This window comes from Drosophila virilis, chromosome 2 (assembly GCF_030788295.1).
Source record: "Drosophila virilis strain 15010-1051.87 chromosome 2, Dvir_AGI_RSII-ME, whole genome shotgun sequence".
NCBI classification, from domain to species: Eukaryota; Metazoa; Arthropoda; class Insecta; order Diptera; family Drosophilidae; genus Drosophila; species Drosophila virilis.
The window spans coordinates 9,036,543-9,054,798 of NC_091544.1; the positions used below are offsets into that span (position 1 = coordinate 9,036,543).

At 39.3% G+C, this 18,256-nt stretch overlaps 1 protein-coding gene across 1 annotated transcript in view; it reads left to right on the top strand.

The window, feature by feature from the left end:
- Positions 1-18,256, top strand: part of beat-IIa (beaten path IIa) — a 43,447-nt gene that overhangs the window by 7,568 nt on the left and 17,623 nt on the right. The window contains exon 2 of the mRNA XM_032439150.2: positions 11,808-12,518. Coding sequence (XP_032295041.1) covers positions 12,293-12,518 — 226 coding nt within the window. The 5' untranslated portion in view covers positions 11,808-12,292. The remainder of the gene's footprint in view (positions 1-11,807; positions 12,519-18,256) is intronic.

Genomic DNA, 18,256 nt, shown 5'->3' on the forward strand with positions numbered 1-18,256 from the left:
CAACTAACAGCTGATATCCAATTGATGAATTTATTCCATGCTTACCTACACATTGCATTATATGCATTTCCATTCTCTTATTTCGTTTTGATTGAAATCAGCGAAATTCATCTGAAATTATCTGCAGTTTAGCATCTTTACATTTGGAGTGCACTCTTTAAGTATTTGGATACGTTCTGAATATTTATTTAAGCTGCTTTTCTTGCCGGCATTAGCAGCTTTTCGGATTGCTTTGATGCAATGAATTCACCAGTTTTACATTTAAGAGCGAAAAACAAATTCCCTTTGATGTGCTTAGCATTTAGTGTTCAACATTATTATACTATAACATTTAAAAAAATTAAGCTACGTTCAAGGATGCTAATTAAATAACTTTATTATTTAATCCGCATCTGCATACAGTCGGGTGAATAATAAAATAATACTACAATCCGTCGCAAATCTATGATTTATTGTAAAAAAAATGTGAGTTCATTTGTTTGTTAATTTGATGTTTTTATTGTTTATTCAACAGAACGATAAATACGTAAAATGTGGGTGTCAGTTAATTACTCCAAAAATGTTTAAAGTAACTTAAATGTATAGACAACTAGTTTTTCAAAATAAATTTCAACAACTTTGCAAAATAATTAAAAAATATGTTTTAATAATTAAAATAACTATTGCCTAAAACCAAAACGTGCAAGTTGAGTACATAGTGCACAGATAATTTGTAGCAAATAACGTAAATTATTTCAACATTCAATTTTCTTTCACATTGAACTCAGTTTTTAATCATCTGCACAAATGTTGTTCTAGCTCAAGGCATCGCTTGCATAGCAATGCATTTGTAGCCGTTTCTTAAATTGTTTGCAATGCAATTTATGCAAATTTTCGAGCAAGGTAAATGTAAATAAACAAATTGCAAAGCAGTTGCTGTCGCTTTTGCTGTCTCTTTCTCTCATGCCGCGCTTGCCTTGTTTGCTGTGCAAATTTTCTTTAATTAGTGCGCCAAAATGTATGCAACAAGCTGGCGAACCGGCAGGCATAGACGCACTTCACAAGCGCTGCGGCAAGCCTGCTGTTGGCAAGGGAGTGGTTGGCACTGTCGGGAAGGGGGGGGGGGGGTCTTCTAACACTACTCTGCAAGTTACAAGCTAGTGTAATGATGTGCTTATGTCAGAATATAGCTTGTAATGCTAACTCGGTATAATTTCAACGAAAGCCGTTGTTGCCAGCCACAGCAAAGCTACTGCCGCAGCAGTTACTAAGTACACACACGCACACACACACACACACACACACATCCACACATAAACTAACACAGATGTCTGAAATATTTTGGCGGCTTTCTTGCAAAATTGAGCTAATATTTTAGTTGCGGGAAAACATTGCCGCAGCACACGCTCGTCATTTTCTCTGCTAATTAGCGTCCACAACTGCGGCAGCAATAATATTGCCATGGAGCTGCCAAATGGTGCAGCTGTAGGACGTTGTCATGATTTTCGAAGAGCCCACTTAAATGGCCATCAAATACGCATCAATTGGTGGGCTCGTAAAAATAAAGTCTACCAATGCATAAAACTTGACAATTTGTCGTCTAAAAACTCTGCCACTGTCCCAGTGTCTCAACAATCGTGCTTGGTCAAGTATTTTGCAAAACAATACGCCATTTTTACAACTTCTATTTGAGTCTGGTTGTAAAAGTTTTTTTTAGCCCCGGGCAGGTTTGTTTTTTATTTTTTGTAACTATAGCAGCTTTTGCACCACTTGCAAAAAAAAAAATAAAACATACCAAGCAACAGTTAAGAGTACCTAACGGGAATATACCCTATGCCCAGTACATGCATCATCAGTGAGGAACACATTCGCATTTGTATTAGAGACAGGGTTTTGTTATAATTGGCCATTGGGTCTAAGACTAAGATACTTATATGCCTATCCCATGGAGTTCAGCTCAGATAATGCTCAACACTATTTCATAGTTTCAATTATGATACAAATAAGTCTAGTTTTGAATAGAAAGCTAGAAAGCTAGTTTAGCTAGTGTTAAGAAACAAAGTCACCCTATAATTAGAATTTGGATATGACCATAGAAATGTATCTAAATGTACACATGTACGGCCTTTGTGTCTAGCCAAATATATTTTAATAGAAACATTTATATAATTACAGGGTATTAAAGTAGAGAAAATCGGAAAAGAAAAAAGGGAAAATAGTTGGCAAGTTTATTAAAAGTTGCTGCAAGTTGTAGACTGTGCGAACTCTGGCATGACTCCCATAGATACATAGAGACTGCGTATATATATATATATATATTTATATGCACATATATATATAAACATACAGCAAGTGGAGGAAGTGCGCGCTGACAGGCAACCACTGACAAATGCCAGCGCTAACTCACTCAACTCCACGCAATATGAAATAAAAATGGCAAAAAGGTTGAGGAAAAAAGATTTTAAATTTTGTTTTGCGTTTTCTTTTGTTTTGGTTTTCGTTTTTCTTTTGTTTTTGCTGCTGGCACCATCTTTAAGCGGTTTTTTATTATTATTATCTTTGACCTGGGCCAAGAAGATGCTGCTGCTTCAAGTTTTATTTATGCGTAAAGTTTTTGGCCTTTTGTTGTGCATTTTGTGATTGTGTTTTGTAAATTTGCATTAAGGTCAGTGGGTTACACACAGACACTTTTGCATATGTGTGGCGCCTGGCTGGAATAGCAATTACATGATACATAGACTATATGTTAAGTGCCATCAACAATCAGAGAGCATCATGCATATCATTAGCAATTCAAGCGAATGAGTGCTCATATCACTTGCTCCTTTAAATGCAAGCAAGTTTTGCAAGCGCGCAGGTGAAAATATGCGTACCCAAGATGTTGGTCGATGAACTTCTTAAATGTCCTGCATTGACCAACTAACTTGCTGCTTATCTCTTACACACCTTAGCAAAGAGAAGGAATGATGAAGGATGATGACGATGATTAGATGCTGATGTCGGTGTCGTTGATGCTACCTATGTTTGTGTGGGCGTTCGCAGAACGATTCTGATTGAACACAACCAGTTTGAAATTGCTAAACACATAGTCCGACAGACACACACGCACACATTTATATATACAGACAAGCAGAGAGTCACACGTACGTATTACGTGCTGTGACATTGCTGCTGACAACGGGCAAGTAAAAATTTAAACAGTTCTGTGTCCCGGTGCCGATTCAATCAATTGACAGCATTTCGCATGTGCTTCTCTCACTTTCTTTTTGTCTCTCTCACTTTTGTTCGCTCTCTCTGTCTCTCTTCATTTTTGTGTGTATTGGGTAGTATCTCACATATCAAGCACAAGCCGTTAAATGATTTTTAGCAAAAATCGAGCGGACATGACACACTCAAGTGGCTCCATCGTCTTCCTCTGCTCGGCTTGAGAAGCTTGCTCTCGGCACGTGATTGCTCAGCTCTTGGCCGTGCCTATCGTTGGCTGTGTACGAGTAGCTTGTCGAGTACGGCTCTCAAGTAATTTCCATTAAGTAAGTGTTTTGGCCCTTTAACTTAACATCAAATGCATTGGCATTGACAGTGATTGCATTAGTCGAATGGACAAGTTCTCGAGGAAAGGCCTTTCTGAAAGCCGCTTACGCATCATTGTTACAGTTTCCGGTTGGCTTAAAGACTGTTCTGTTTATGTTTTTTTTCTCTTTTATTTAATTTTTTTTTTGTATTTTTGGGTTTTTGTTTTTATCGTCATGCTACCTGAACCAAAAATTATACAAACAACAGCTGGGCAGGTTAGGACATCTGGCTGCCATCAACATAATTATATAAATGTAGGCGTTGTCAACGCTACGCAACGTCGCAGCGCGGGCAGCAAAATTTCTCATCTTCAAATCGCTATTTCCGACAATTTCCAGGAAACGTAACATCCGCCCAAAGGAAGCTTTTGGCTTTTTGGAATGTTGTGGGGTTGAATTTGACAACGTAGATGATGCTAATGGCGGCATTTTTGTATGGGCGTTTTTGGGAGAAGTAAGTAAGTGATCCCTAAGCAAGTCGCGACAATATGGCTTATAAGTAATTATGCCAGAATGTCTTTTATTTGTTATTTATTTTAAAATACCAATAAGTGCAAACTCAATGAAATCAATATTACATTTTAGAAAGTCAAACTTTCAAATAGTGAATATTGAATAAATTGCAAAAAAAAAACGTAACAATTAGAATTGCACAGAGTTGGCGAAGATGCGCATTGCATTTGAGTGCAGAGCTGTATTCTTTCGAGTGTATTTGGTTGGGCGTCCAAGCAATTAAAGAGCAATGATTCCATCTTAAGCTCGAAGTCATGAAAGTCGGCTTGGTCTAATACTATGCGCTAAATATACTGCGTTACCACCAATTCTCGGCTAACAACCTCCCTTAAATCATCAGTCGATTCAAATGCCCTCCTCAAGCTACTGCATAAGGTTCATGCCTTTTTAAGACAATGGAGAAATCGTTTGCAAGTTGAAGCATTGATGTAAACAAGCATAAATGCACACAAGTCATGTTTACACACAACGCTTGATAAAGTACCAGATCCACAAGTCGATTAAGTTATATATCTAGACATATGTCTAGGCAGGGAGCTTAAATGGATAAGGATAAAAACGATACGACCTTAAGCCCACGATTCTCATTATTTTTGTTAGCTTTAAGAAGGGAAGATATATAATAACAGATGGTGCTGCTAACGGATACACCTATTATGCGGTGCCCATCTTAAATGGGCAAAAATTACCCGTAATTTACTGTCCATCCAACATGGTGTTCACTGTAATAACTTTCCCATTTCTCTAAAGTTGTTGAAGTACGAAGATTTTTAGGTCTTTCTGGCGAATCATCCCAATTTAACCGTTTTCTTTCCAAATGGATAACAATTTAAATTTTTGCTGAACAATAACTACTTTAACGAATTCTAGATTATTGGGAACAGTTCAAAAATGCTCTAAAGCGGATCCGATTGCAGAAATAAGCTTTAAATAATTGGTGTATATTTAATTAAATATAATCTATAAAGAGTAGTCAAATCCAACTTCTCTAATGCTGGCAAAGCTTGTGTTTTAAAGGGTAAGAGGAATATTCTTAACCCTAACCCACTTTTGCAGTTTTAAAAATAACTGGAAATGTATTTGTAGTATGCCAGGTATCTCTAAAGCTGTTGTAGGAGTAGCCACTCCCCCGCCCATTTGCCTGTGCCGCCTGTATCCACTATTCAGATATCAATAGCTAGCAATGGTTGATTGGGGCAACAAGTAATCCGAATGTAGTTCAATAACAGTTGATTCGAATAAGTTTCATCAAAGTGCACAACATCTGATGCTGCTAATGGAAACATGGTCGCCAATTTAAAACTTCAAACAAAGTTGCTGCCAAAGAAAAAGGTGGAAGGAATCATTTGCTAAGTTTTATAGCTATTTCTCGTTTAAATAGTTTATGAGCTGCACAAATATGCTAGGTTAGTCGGTACCAGTCTGCAAGTCTACTAAAATTGAACTAAAGTGGCAACTTTCACCAAACAGATTTTCTTTTGTTTGTTTTGTATTTGATTTACCTCTGTTTCTTTGCCCCGCTGATTGCTGGCCTTTTTCTTTGCGTGGTGCCTTTTGATTGCTGTTTTGTTGTGCATGAAGTGGCTTGTTTTACGCTTTTTCTCCACCTGCTGCTGCCTATCCTTAGCCTCCGAAATGCAGACGGCCGGCCGTAGTTCATTGCTTACTGGGTCAAGCATCTGTGCACAGGAGTGTAACAAACGACAACAATTGTTTTAGCCGAATACCTTGTCCCGCACCCAGGTCCACACAAAAGCGATACAAACTGTTTCGGCCTTCACTCTCTTACAGCAGACTAGGGCTGTGCCTGTAATTCCTATTTGGGGCCCGCAAGTGCAAACTGTGGCCAAAAATCAAGTTCAGTTTTGTGCAGTCTGCCGTAAGACTCTCAAAGACCAAACAACTGATGGGCTGACTGACCAACTGACTGACTGACGGACTAGCTGCAATTCTGCCTTGTTTGCTTGAATTGAATGAGAACTAGGACTTGGAGAGAGCAATTGATATGCCTGGCTGCCAGCCGCAATGGGTCAGCTAGCCAACCAGGCGGAAGCATGACACTCATTTGTGGGTAGTGTATTTTTGGTCAACAAGCCGTGACCTTGTGCCGCTTTTAGCCCTGCGCATTGTTCCTGCCTATTGCTGAGAATATCGCTCTTATATTACTTGAAACTCGGCGGGCTGCGGCTCTTATTGTTATAATGTGGCATACACATTGTTGCAGCAGCGCCTGCTGTGTCTTACACTTCCGCTATCGCGCTGCTGACACGCCCCATCTACCATTGCTCGGCAGCAAGCCCCTCAGCATGGCCTTTTGATGAATCACTTTTTGGGGTCAGCTCCATAAAATATTTTGCTCCTATTGCGCTGCTGCTGCTGGTTTCTCACGCATTTAGGTTCGGTTCGGTTCTTGTCTTGTCATTGTTTGTTTAATTTTGTGTGAGCCGGATACCCCAGCGTGTTTTGCCATTGTCCTGCTGTCAACGAAATGCCAGCAGCAATCGCAGCTGTAAAGCACTTGGCCAAACGCAACGGGCGTCTCGGCCATAAGAATAGGGGCGTGCCAGCACTCTCGTTATGTTTATGCCGCTGACAACAAAAGAAATTAAATTGCCAACACTGAAATTCAATTGTATCTCTCCTTTGGACTCCGCACTCAAAAATTGACAAAACGACAGCAAGACAGCCGGACAGCCAATGAACGATACAGAAAACAAGAGGAAGTAGAAGTGGAAGTAGCATAAAAGCTGGCCAAATTCTGTCGATATTTACAATGGTTATTGCCACAATTTATTGGGGCATTGATTTTGCCTTCGCTCAGCCCACCAGGCTAGGAAGTAAACAATTTATTAAAAAGCGCGTACCGGAGCCATAAAAAGGTCAATGATTATTATGTTTCAAATGCAAATTCGCCATGCCGAGCCACTGTCAAGTCCAAAGTAAATATAGAACGCAGCGAGGCTATCTTCCGCATAGACGTTAAAAATTTGTTTGGATTTCGATGAGGCTGTTTTGAAGTGGTTGCCCTCGCGCTTGGCTTCCCTTCTCGAACTGGTCCTATGTTATTTGATGGCGTTTTTGTGGTGCTTCGATGGAATTTTTTGTCCCATGCGGACACAGAGAGCAAGAAGGCAATTTAATAGGCATTGGCCTAGACATAGCAGAAAAACATTCATATAAGTAAATAAAATAAAATAAAAAAAATAAAACAAAATGGAATATTCTTAAATGATATTTTTGAAATTAATTGCGTTAATTATTATACATTTAACTATAAATAATTGTGTGTCATTTAATATTAATTATTTCAAAGGGAAATATTAACGACGCAGCTGAAATTTATATTTAATAAATTAATGCTGAATGTATAAGAACATTCGGTGTTCGGAAAAAACCTTTCAAAGCCACAAAGGAATTTAAATATAGCTTTTAATTTTTAATATTTTAGCAAGTGTTAAATGTATTATAAATTACGGCTGTTTCGCTTGTTGTTCATTGTTTTTTAGTGTCATATCTAAAGTCCTTAAATGCGCGCATAATTAAAACTCAACACTCGTCATTACACCTAACCATTCCGATTTACTTGTGTATATATTTAAACTGTTATAAGCCCATGTACCCGACTCACCTGTCGCGTTCTACATAAAAATAAATTTAATCCCATGCACTGCAAATACAACATATAAATTTCTATCTGTTTACTCTGCGTATACGCGATACAAAAACAAACATTTGCGCATTTCAACATTTGCAGCAGTCGAAACAGTGCGATGCATGTGGTGGCAATGGCACAGTTTCAACTTGTATAGTGTTGCAAGTATCTCAAATGCCAATTCATACTCGCAACGCATATACAAGGCTGCTTGTGCGCGAGAATGTGAGAGCTTGTGAATATGCATGTGCACAATGCTGTATTTGGCTTGCCGTTTGATTTATCATTTGTATTATATATCCCTGGTGCGGCACACAATGCTAATTAGTGCATTTAATGTTAAACGCTAATCAAAACAGCCGTTTGAGTTTACACTCGGTTAGAGGTCAGAACGATTAAACAAGATCCCAGGCATTGTTATTAAACTTTGTGATAAAGTGGGGACCAGTTGCGGGCAGGGCGCCATTATCGTGGCTAAAGTGCGTTGTGCGGCGGAATACATACCAACAAATCAAATCAGAGCAACGTTTCACGACAAAATCTTATGAATAAACAACTCGATGCCGGCCTCATAAATATGCGCATTTCAAAAGGGCACAAACAGAACAAAGCAGAAAAAAAGAAAAACACTTTTGAATTTTGGCAAAACAGCAATGTAAATTTGATGATATGCAGCCGAGTGTAAAGAATCAGACACCAAAATGTTAGAATAGTCATGTTAAGAGATTGCGCGACGATACCCTGTTCCTACAGGGTATCACGGCACAACGCTGTTTTTCACTACTAATCGAAAAGCTTCTGATCAGTTTCTCATTTGATGCATTAGGCCTTAAAAGGCTTCGGATAGTTTCTGAATTTAAGCGGCTGAGCTGGCCACATCATCGAGACCTTTGATGCAGATAACGACTCCGTATTTAATATGTTAGTGGTATATAAGCCGTTCAAGACTATAAGCTGACTAAAATAATGACTGGCTGTTGTACAAATTTAATTGCATTTGAAATGCTTATAATTGAAACCAAGGTAAAGGATACAAAATTTCACAAGAAACTGAAATTTCGACATAACCAGAGAATGATACAATTGACAGTAGACTAGACAAACAGGCCGAGGAAACTGTCGACCGACCGACCGCCCGACCGACCGACTTGTAACCGGAAATTGTCAGCAGCAGTCTTGAAGGGCAGCTATGTTTGTGTGTGTAGCCGTGTTGGTGTAATGTGCATGTATGAGAGAATTATTATCTTGTACTTGCCCATGTCAAAGACAATTTGCATCTCTGAGTCTGACAAAGGGCGATGCGTTCGATAGCAGACGACGGGCCTCTCCGTGGGGCGTTGTCACTGCATGTTGCTAGCTTACAATTGTGTGGCACAATAAAGCATCAAGGTGCTGGCATATGTGTCTCGGTTTCAGTATCTGCGACTATGTATTTTAATGGAGCAACAATGTGTAGGGCTGACATGTTTGATGTGCTCTTGTAATTGAATGAAGTGGGAACACATGTAGTTATTTAAATAAAAAGGACGAAAGAAAATATTAAAAAAAAAAATTACTTCAAGAAATGCAAACAGCGAAGGATTCAATGGAAGAGCTTTATGACAACGATTTAATATGAAACTTTTCAATACCCAGCACTATTGTCTATAAGTGTCTATATGTGAGAAGAGAATAATTCTTATACTTGCCCATGTCAAAGTACATTTACATTGCTTGATCTGGCAGAGGTCAATGCATTCCATAGAAGCTATACGAGAAAGCATTGTTACTGTGCGTTGCCAGCTATCAATTGGGTAACACATTTGTATATACAAATTATATTCTTATCGTATGCCATCGAATTGAAACAACAGAGGAATCAAGAGATTTATGAGATAGATTTAATATCAAACATCAATAACCAATACTATTCTTAGGCAGTGTTGTACGCTTCGTTTTTACTATACGATCGAGAACACTAAGAAGATATTAAAAAAGATGGAAAATCGCAGTTCTATGAATACAGGGCCAAATCAAAAACATATCCCAGTGTTTATCTACACTATTTTCATCGGTCTCATTATCAACTAATTGCAATTTCTTTTTTTTTCTAGTTTCCTACATCAAATTCAGGATTAGTGAGAATTTAATAATTTTGCCTTTTAAATAATTCATTTCTGTTTACACAAACCATCTAATATCACACAAACTTACACGACTAGTGTGGGGCACGGCCTTGAAAGCGGAAACACATAACAAAAGTGTAATTAAAAGATCCCAAAAGTCGACACATTACATAGTCGACGGGTAGCGCGTGTCTCTACCAGCGTGTTGTGGAAGCGACATGAAGATTCCCCCAATGCCTGCGGCCGACTGCCGCTCCTTCCATTTAATTGTGTGGTTTTTCACGCGTTTTTATGTGTTTCAATTTTCATTGGAGCACTAAAATTTGTCGCTCACAACGGCGTCGTCAATGACAGCGCCATGACGCGCACATGGAGCATTTCCCTTTGCCTGGCATACTCCAAACTCCTGGTAAAATAATAACATAATAACAACAACAGCGAACACAACGACAGTCGAGCGGGCTAATAAACACTTTTATAAAATTCTCAAATCGCACGTGTTGCGCTTGTCAAGGGGTTGCGTGTAGCACAATAAAATAGCTAAGTGCATGGGCATGTTCTGCCATATATGGAAGCTTCTATAGGGTATGCATGTGTGGACACATATGTATATATATATATATATATATATATATATATACGGATATGCATTATGTTATTTATGTTGTCGTTTTTATCTGCATGCTCTGTATTAAGGTGTGCGGGCGACCATAAAAGCCGGGCGAAGCAACTGCAGCAGTTGCAGCATGACATCGATAAGCTGCCACAGCCAGTGCCAGTGCCACTGCCATTGCCACAGTCATTGCCAGAAAGAATGCAGCGTGTGTTCCACATAAAGTTGGCAATTTGACATGGCCACCAAGACGGGTGGTTGTGTGTCTGTGTATGTCTGTGGTGCACTGCAGCAGCTGAGTGCTGGTAACTAATGAACGTTATGAATGTTTGGCGAAATGCTTTTGCCAATTGGAGTCAGTGCACTTGAGAGGCGGTAGCCGTGGCAGGGGTTGAGGGGTGGGGATGCCCAAAGTGGCATTTTATTTATGATGTGCGACCTTCAAGGCGCACAGCACACTGCAGACTCTAACCAGTGCCGCACAGACGCACATTACAACCACTTGTGCGGCGGCGATTATGCATCCTGACGAGTGGCTGGCACAAAGGCGTGCATTGAGCAGCAGAGAAACAAAGGCTGCAAATTTCTTGCTTGAACGCATGTCAATTTGAGGGTAGCTGAGTAATTGAAACTTAAATAAACAAACTGCTGCAACAGTCCGCAGCAGCACGTCGCATGTGGCAACACAGTAACGAGTCACGGGCAGCGGCTACATTGAGTGGCAGCTAAAATTGTGCTTGATGCACAGAATGGAGGCAGCTTGTGAAAGGCATCGCACACTTATCCTTGCAGCTGAGGCTCAAGTGCCAGCAGCTACTTGTGCACAGCCTCATTAGTGTAAACAAAAACAAAATTGTGGCTGCTAAACCGCATGTTGCGTTTGTTGTTGCCATTGCACAAAATCAAGCAAATGTCTTTCATTCTTTTTTTTTCAATTTTTATTTTGCGTCTTTTGTTTTTTTTTTTTTTTTTTGATGTTGCAACATAATATTTATTATTGTTCGTCATGTTTGCTTTGCGTTGCTTCCTGTCTACTGCCCCAGCCGCAGCACCAGCTACTTAGCAACTAGCTTGGCAACAATGTTTCAGCAGCATTGTTGCTGTGGCTTGCAACATTTCCAGCGTGCTAATTTTGGTTTTGTTGCCCGCCTACGTCACACCATAATTTTGGGGTGTGTTTCGCAGCAGTCTTGAGAGCAGAAGCGGCAACAAACAATTTTCAGTCGTTTGTCAACTTGTCCTAGGCACGCTTCAGACCGGCAAATTGTGTTCAGCATGGCGCAGTTGTTTGCGTTGGCCAACAAAATCATTTTACGAATATCACAATATCAACAACTATAATTAAACAACAGTGTTTAATCTTGCACTTGCAGCGCACTTCCGGCAACAACAGCTGGATGCACACCAACAATTAGCTGAAACAAAAATCGTTGCCGCATCAAATTCAGTTCCGTGGATTATAATCAGTAAAAGTGAAAGACTGGGCCCAAATGGACGCCGTCCAAACAAACGAAAAACAATTAAAAGCCGGAAATTGAGTTGTAAACAGAAAGCGAAAAAGCAACAAAAAACAAAAAATGTGCAAAGTTGAAAAGTGCAAATCAAACGCGAATTTCTGTGAAAACAAACGGCGCTGAGTCGAGGGCCAAACAATTTTTAAATTATCTGGCTGCTTATTAGGGGCAACTACTCGAGTGGCGGCAGCCGATGGCTGATGAGCGAATCCGCCAAACATTCAAAGCAAATCGTGACCATAGCGCGCATTAATAATTCGCATATTCCCCAATCGCTAACTATAAACAGTCTCTGTGCTCCGGCCGACAAGCGGCGCAGCGTGTGAAGTTGAAGTGTTTATTGAATGCGCCGCAAATGTTGCCTGTCTGCGAGTGAAAGATACTGCTCGACCCCGATCATGTTGGTGCCGCAAACGCCCAGCGGCTTGTCAGCCAACGCTCGCAAAATGACACAGCAACTCGTGGGACATGGAACTAGACAGTCGAGAAAACAACCCCAGAACCGATGGACGGCCAGAAATTGTTGGATCTTGCATGCAGTTTTTCTGATCCTTACGCTTTCGACAATGGGTGAGTTGTGGTTATTATTTATGGATATTTGTAACCATTTTCTGTTCTTAATGATGAGCTTTAAAAAGCAAGACTAAATTCTGCATGAAATAGTTCTTATATATGCTGGGCTTATTCAGCGAAGGAAAAGGTATATTGTCCGTCTTGCTATCCGTAAGCCTGAAGCTTGGAATATGTGTTCATAATCATCACGTTAGACAAAATGTCAAGTTTATATTGTTTCCCGTATTGGTGACATGGTCAAATAATGAGTTAGCACTATTGAAAAGAATCTTCTAAAAGAATCGATGGTCACTTAAAAACTTTGGCAGTCAGCACGTTTTAAGCTTTTGTGGTTTTAAGCTTCGGTTGCTCCAACTGCAAACTTCTTACTTGCTTTTACGGATTGAGTGACATATATAAATATGAGTTTCATCAGATAAGTGTATGCTTTGACGCACATATCCAAACTTTGTAAGCAATTTCTATACATTTATTCTATTGCATTATTTATAAATGGTTACGATGTGCTGTATACAGTAGAGTTTGGCAGTCTAGCTACAACAAAATGTGCTGATATGAATCTCCACACTCTCTGAATTTAAAAACTCGGTTAGTGGGAAGTTTCTATAATTTAGAAATTAAAAAAAAAAAAAACAAAAACTAGAAGAAGAAAAATACCTGCGGAGAATCAATCAAAGTCAGCTTCATGCAGCTTTGCAGACAACAGTAGAAAATACATATTTCTTAACTATTACAAAAATAGGGGTTATTTTTAAGACATATTTACGAGGTTATTTCCTAGAAAATCAGATAAAATAGAAAGTAATAACATTTTAATCAACCCACAGTTGATAGCAACTAAGTTTATACGACTAACTTCTAGACTTTGTTTTAAAGTACCGGTAAATAAAATCGTCTAAGATTGATGAAATCACATTTCGTAACAGCCTAGACAAATTTTACTTCATATTTTTTTGACATTTGGTAGAAAAAAAATAAAAAAATTGGAGCAAACAAAAGTAAGGTTGCAGCAGTATCTGTTTTTGGCTGTAACATAGTGTACTTAATTCATTTTAAATACTTGTTAGCCTAAAACTATTCCAAAATTTGTTTATTTATTTGACCATGTATTTGTAAAATAGAGGACAAATGTTGATTGTTTTGATTAAGTCCAGGGGAAGTCTGTATGAAAGGCAAGTTGTACAATTTACTGATACTCGTGTTGTATTGTCATGATTTACTCAAAGCGTGAAGTCAACTGCAACCACTTTCTAGCAATAGGAAGTCATAGAAGTCTTCGAAACGTATAGTGCTTCTTAATTAAATAGCTGAAGTGTGCTCTCGAGCAATACAATCAGACAACGGCTAAACAGCTACTAGACAGACAGTCGGACGGATAGGATAAAATTAAAAGAATGTCACACTCTCAAGATACAGCAATAAAAACAACATCAACAGCACTGAAGTGGGAGTCACAGCAAATGACATTTGAAACAAACACTTTTGCCATAATAAAATACAAATAAAATAACAACAAGAACAACAAGAGGAACCACTTGATAGCGGCAAATGGGCCACACGATTGACGAAGTATTCGAAATCCACTTGAGAGCGGGTGACATTAAAAGCGGCAAACCATTAAAAGGATTGACAGCCAGCAAGAGGGGCTGGACCAAGCCGAGGAGGTGCCAATGACAGAGCGACAGGCGTCGATGCGCCATGCCAGGCAATCAGCCAAACCGACAGAGCGACAGATCTACTGATAGATAGATGGATAGATATAGAACGGGTATAGACTGCAGCCAACTGTCGACGGCATTCTGTAAACGAAACGCAATCGAAATAGAAGTCGAAATCAGAGCCCTATCACAGTGCTGCTCATTGGTCCGTTTTAGATGTTGTTGTTGTTGTTGTTGTTGTTGCGCTAATGTCAATGCTAAATGCTGGCAAAAAGTTTTTAATGGTGCTGGAGGCAGGTCCGCCTACCCAAAAGCAGCTCATTTGCCGCTGCCTAAACCATCGCCATTGGCATTGCATCGCAAATCTGTGCTCGTTGCTGCAATGTCCACATGGTCACTGATGAACAGTGAAACGCTTAAGGACTCAGTAGGGCAGCAGCCGTGCAGCACATTTCAATGGGATTATTGTGGCCATTGTTGTGTGTGTGTGTCTTTTTCGGGTGTGCACTGCAAGCTGTTGTGGAATGAGAGGTAGAGGATAGGCATTGAGATTTGAGAGTGCTGCACATTGTTATACTTAGCTGTATGCCTGTTGAGAGCTCTAAGCAATGTTAAGATTTGCCATGGTCCAAATAAAGGAGGAATGCAGTGCGGTAGTTTATTAAATGGAGCTGTTAATGCACGGGCTTAATGGGTTTTGGGGCACAGGGCTGTGGCATTCAAATGGAATTAGGCGTATAAATGTTTAGAAACAACACCAAAAGATATATAAGGGAGTCAAGGAAGTGCTATAAATAAACCTAAATAAAGTGGGATTTATGCGCGATACTGAGCCAGGCCCTAAATGAGAAACATTTGCATCTGCTAGTTTCAAAAATTGCTTTCTTTCTGATGACAAATGTCTGTGAAATATTTTGCATATGCACACAGCACAACAATTAAACCACAATTGTATGCGAAATGGATTCTGTCCATATAAGCACATACACAAAACCGCATGCTCAGCGATTTATTTTCGCGTATTTTTAATCCATGCAGACAATCAACTAAAATTTGACATAGCATTTGGCTCAGTCGAACGCTTTGAACTAGAAGCGCAAACTGCTCACTGACATTGTCAGCCCGGCTGCATATGCGGAAAATGCGAATATGCGGAATGGTACGACAAATGGGGGGAAGTGTGCAAAGCAATCGGAATAACACAAATAATAAAATGGCGTTTTAAAATGCTTTTGGCAAATATTATTAAATTTTAATTGCAAAATAATATTGACATGCGGCTAACAAATTACAAATAAAATATTGAAATTTCACGGTGATCCGCACATGAAAAAGGCAAGGCATAAATTTCCAAATGCGTGCGTTGATAAATTTTTGGACAGGAATTCGCATCAAAATTATGCACGGCATGCGAAAATTGCATTGAGTTGAAAGGGGCGCAAAGGTGTGTGTGTGTTGCTGTGGTCTGTCATTATATTTATTTTTAATGCAATTTGGTATCTATGTTGTTGTTGTTGTTGTTTTGTTGGACGTTTGCTGCTTGACCCCCCATATAACTGCATTTAGGATTTGTATCTGAATCAGCTTTTGTTTGTTTGTGTATTTGCTTGTTTGTTTGTTTGTCTTTGCCATAAAACGCAATTATCGCGCACAAACAAACCAAGCGGATCACAAGCACATTAATGCCAGTGCAAAAACAACTGCACTTACACAGTTGGCTACACACACACACAAACACGCACATAGTCACGCACACATCTGCAGTCTGAATGTCAGCTTGAATTTCAAAAGCTGCAAAAGTTGTCACCATCAACGCAGCATTTCCACATTTTGCTATTCCATAATTAACTTATATTGTACATTAGCAACAGATTTTGTTTATTAACGCGTTTGCTTTCAGTAATGCCCACGCCCACTCACAGCCCCACCCAGGTCCTGATCCAAGTGCCTTAATGTGTGCCGGGGCCACGGGGCGCATACTTATCTTTTGGCATTGCCCGCGAGCTTATTTATTTTCTGTTTGTGGTTTGTTCTAACAGCTAGAGCGCAACGGGCGCAACGGGAACGAGATGTGGGGCGAATTCGTTTGTGTGTATTCCTGGCATCGCATAATTTATTTATCATTAGCGCAATTCGGCAAAGCCGGAATGTTGTGCGTGTGTATGAGTGGCTATATAAGATGCTGGCAGGCAATGCTGCGAGTTTTCCTAAATAGTTGAAATAATTTGGCCAATTAGTCCAATTGTGGGATGCCAGAAGCAATTCTAAATATAAAAAGAGATGCTCCAAATGGAATGCTGATGCAATATAACAAAAAAAAAAAACAAGTAAGAGGTTCTAGTCGGGAGCTTCCGACTAGGGAATACCCTGAACCCTCTTCTTCCAACATCAAATGCATATAACATTTTAACATTTTAAAATCAGACATTATTTACCCGAGATATTAAAGAAAATCATCGAAAAAGTTTCGATTTTCGCACCGACATTGATTTTGGAAAAAAAAAAAACTTGATCATTTGGAAGGTCATATCTCCGCCCGGAGCTATGTCGTTTTGGAACGTCATATCTCCGCCCGGAGCTATGTCGTTTTGGAACGTCATATCTCCGCGCGGAGTTATGTCGTTTTGGAACGTCATATCTCCGCGCGGAGTTATGTCGTTTTGGAACGTCATATCTCCGCGCGGAGTTATGTCGTTTTGGAACGTCATATCTCCGCGCGGAGTTATGTCGTTTTGGAACGTCATATCTCCGCGCGGAGTTATGTCGTTTTGGAACGTCATATCTCCGCGCGGAGTTATGTCGTTTTGGAACGTCATATCTCCGCGCGGAGTTATGTCGTTTTGGAACGTCATATCTCCGCGCGGAGTTATGTCGTTTTGGAACGTCATATCTCCGCGCGGAGTTATGTCGTTTTGGAACGTCATATCTCCGCGCGGAGTTATGTCGTTTTGGAACGTCATATTTCCGCGTGGAGTTATGTCGTTTTGGAACGTCATATTTCCGCGTGGAGTTATGTCGTTTTGGAACGTCATATCTCCGCGCGGAGTTATGTCGTTTTGGAACGTCATATCTCCCCGCGGAGCTAATACCCGAGATATTAAAAAAAGAAACATTAAAGAAGTTTCGATTTTCGCACCGCCCTCGATTTGGAAAAAAAAGTGCCATTTTGTCGATTTGGGTCAAAATTTTGAATTAAGCACTTATGATAAAAAAGGAACTTAAATAGCATTACAGAAAAAAGTCGCAATAACCATACTGTTAAAATGCAAAGCAGACGGGCATGAATGTGTGTTTGTACATGTATACAGAAATTCTTAAAGATGCTGCTCCATTCAATTGCGCAGTTGCTTATAACGTTGGTTTTTTTTAACCGATCTTTATGAAATTTTTTACAGTATATCTTATTGTATCATAGAATATTTGTGTATACTGAAAAATTCAATTGCATTTAAATTTTGGCTTAAATTATATATATGGACGGACGGACGGACGGATTGTTATATACATTTGGACTTTGCACATATACAATAAACCCTTATACCCATTTTTAATGGGCTCAGGGTATAAAAAACAGTTTAAAATTCGAATTTGAATGACGAAGCTTAAATAATAAATAAAATTTTTATTTATTTAACTAAATCGAAAACATTGTGAAGAACTTTTAGCTGAATTGAAAACTGTTAGAAAACTCTCAATATGATTGAATTTTTACTTTTGATTCAATTCAGTCGTGCTTTATACGCTCATTCATATTGGCTTATCATTCATTTATGTATATTCACCCACAGCTCTTCTAATATTTACGCTGATTTACTGTACCTCGTTCGATATTTATACGTAGTCACACTCTCCACTCACGCAACCATCTGGAAATTCAATATTTCACGTTTAATTAAGCTGCAACAGCATTGAAAAAAAAAAAGAAAAAACAAATAATAGAGTGAAAAAAAAAAACATATCCAAAAGAGTAAAATCACAGCGACAAAATCGCAACTGCCACACAAAAATGTTTTGGCTGCCACTCCCAACGTGCCAACCAAATAAATATGCAACAAAAATACTCGTAGCCCTGCATTC